Consider the following 1,707-nt stretch of genomic DNA (forward strand, 5'->3'; position numbering starts at 1 on the left):
TTAATCTACTGTTTTTCATTGCAATTATTTGTTTATTTTTTACAATATCACGTAACAGTGAATTTTTATCATACAAAATCAATCAATTTTTAAATGGGTCAATTATTAATTCATAAATAAAATTATTAAAGTTTAACTAATTAAATAAGATTAAACAAAATAGTGGAGATAAGAGTGGAATGATTATAAGAATCGTGCGGTGGAAGGCAAAAACAAAACTATCTATCACACTATCTTGTCTTTAGGTTTTGTCATCTTCATTCCAAGACCTCAAAGTACAGAAGTAAGAGCTTTCAGCCATGGAAACCCTCCTTCCAAGCCCTGCAAGTTGGATGGCTGGCGTCTTTGCCTTTTTGATCTTCTGCTATTTGTTATTTACGAGAGTGATTAATCGAACAGGCTCGGGCATGAAGAGAAAAGCTCCGGAAGCTAGCGGTGCAAGGCCTTTTCTAGGCCACCTCCACCTGTTAGGAGGGTCAAAACCAGCCCACGTCGTTTTGGGTGACTTGGCTGACACATACGGACCGATCTTCACCATCAGGTTAGGCGTGCGTCTAACTCTAGTCGTAAGCAATTGGGAGATTGCTAAAGAGTGTTTCACCACCAACGATAAAGCATTTGCCAACCGTCCAAGAACTCTAGCTGCAGAGCTCTTGGGCTACAATTATGCTATGTTTGGTTTCAGCCCTTACGGCCCTTACTGGCGCCAAATTCGCAAGATAGTGACGCTCGAGGTACTGTCGAACCACCGCCTGGAGAAGCTCAAACATATACGAGAATCCGAGGTTAGGACATCGATTAAAGAACTTTACAAGTTAGGGGTTGAGGGCGTAAGCAATAGTAGTTCAGGAAAGGTGCTTGTGGAGATGAAGAGATGGTTTTGGACCTTAAACATAAACATGGTTTTCAAGATGGTTGTAGGGAAGAGATACTCTGAGGCTGAAACTTCGCACGGGAAAGACGAGAACGATCGACGCAGAAAAGCCTTCAGGGATTTCTTTGAACTGACGGGAACGTTCACGGTTGGGGACTCGCTGCCTTTCTTGAGGTGGTTGGATCTAGGAGGACATGAGAAGGCCATGAAGAAGACGGCAAAAGAACTGGACCACATCCTTGAGGAATGGTTAGAGGAGCATAAGCAGAAGAGAAATTCAGGCAACGCGGAAAGTGAGCATGACTTCATGGGCATGATGTTGTCGCTTCTTAACGATGCTGCAGGGCTCCCTAGCTATGACGCTGATACAATCAACAAAGCCACATGCCTGGTGAGTTCTTACCTAACTTTTGCTCCAGAATCAATATTTTTTCCTGTTTGCTTTTCTGGTTAATCACAAGACCACTCCAATCAAGATCCAACTCAGTTGTCACACTAAAACCAGAACCGAGACAAATCAAGGGTTCGTTTTGCAGTAAAATATTTTTTAAAAAATATATTTTTTTTAAGACTTATGCTTATTATTTGATAAATAAAAAATTAATTTTAAATATAAAATATTTTACGAGTTAACAAAGTTAATAACAGAACGTAAGATATTTTTCAAAGAATAACAAAAATACTTTTATATTAAATTTATGATAATAAATTTGATGAATATTAATATTAATTTAAATATTAAAAAAAATAAAATATTAATATTTAACTTTAAAGTAATTAATTTAAAATATTAATATTTAAATTATACAAAATAATTAAAATTAAAAATAAAA

At 36.9% G+C, this 1,707-nt stretch overlaps 1 protein-coding gene across 1 annotated transcript in view; it reads left to right on the forward strand.

The window, feature by feature from the left end:
- Positions 207-1,707, forward strand: part of LOC18591306 (cytochrome P450 CYP82D47) — a 6,310-nt gene continuing 4,809 nt past the window's right edge. Inside the window, exon 1 of the mRNA XM_007017355.2 lies at positions 207-1,265. Within this exon, the coding sequence (XP_007017417.2) occupies positions 300-1,265 (966 nt within the window). The 5' untranslated portion in view covers positions 207-299. The remainder of the gene's footprint in view (positions 1,266-1,707) is intronic.

This window comes from Theobroma cacao, chromosome 8 (assembly GCF_000208745.1).
Source record: "Theobroma cacao cultivar B97-61/B2 chromosome 8, Criollo_cocoa_genome_V2, whole genome shotgun sequence".
Taxonomy (NCBI): Eukaryota; Viridiplantae; Streptophyta; class Magnoliopsida; order Malvales; family Malvaceae; genus Theobroma; species Theobroma cacao.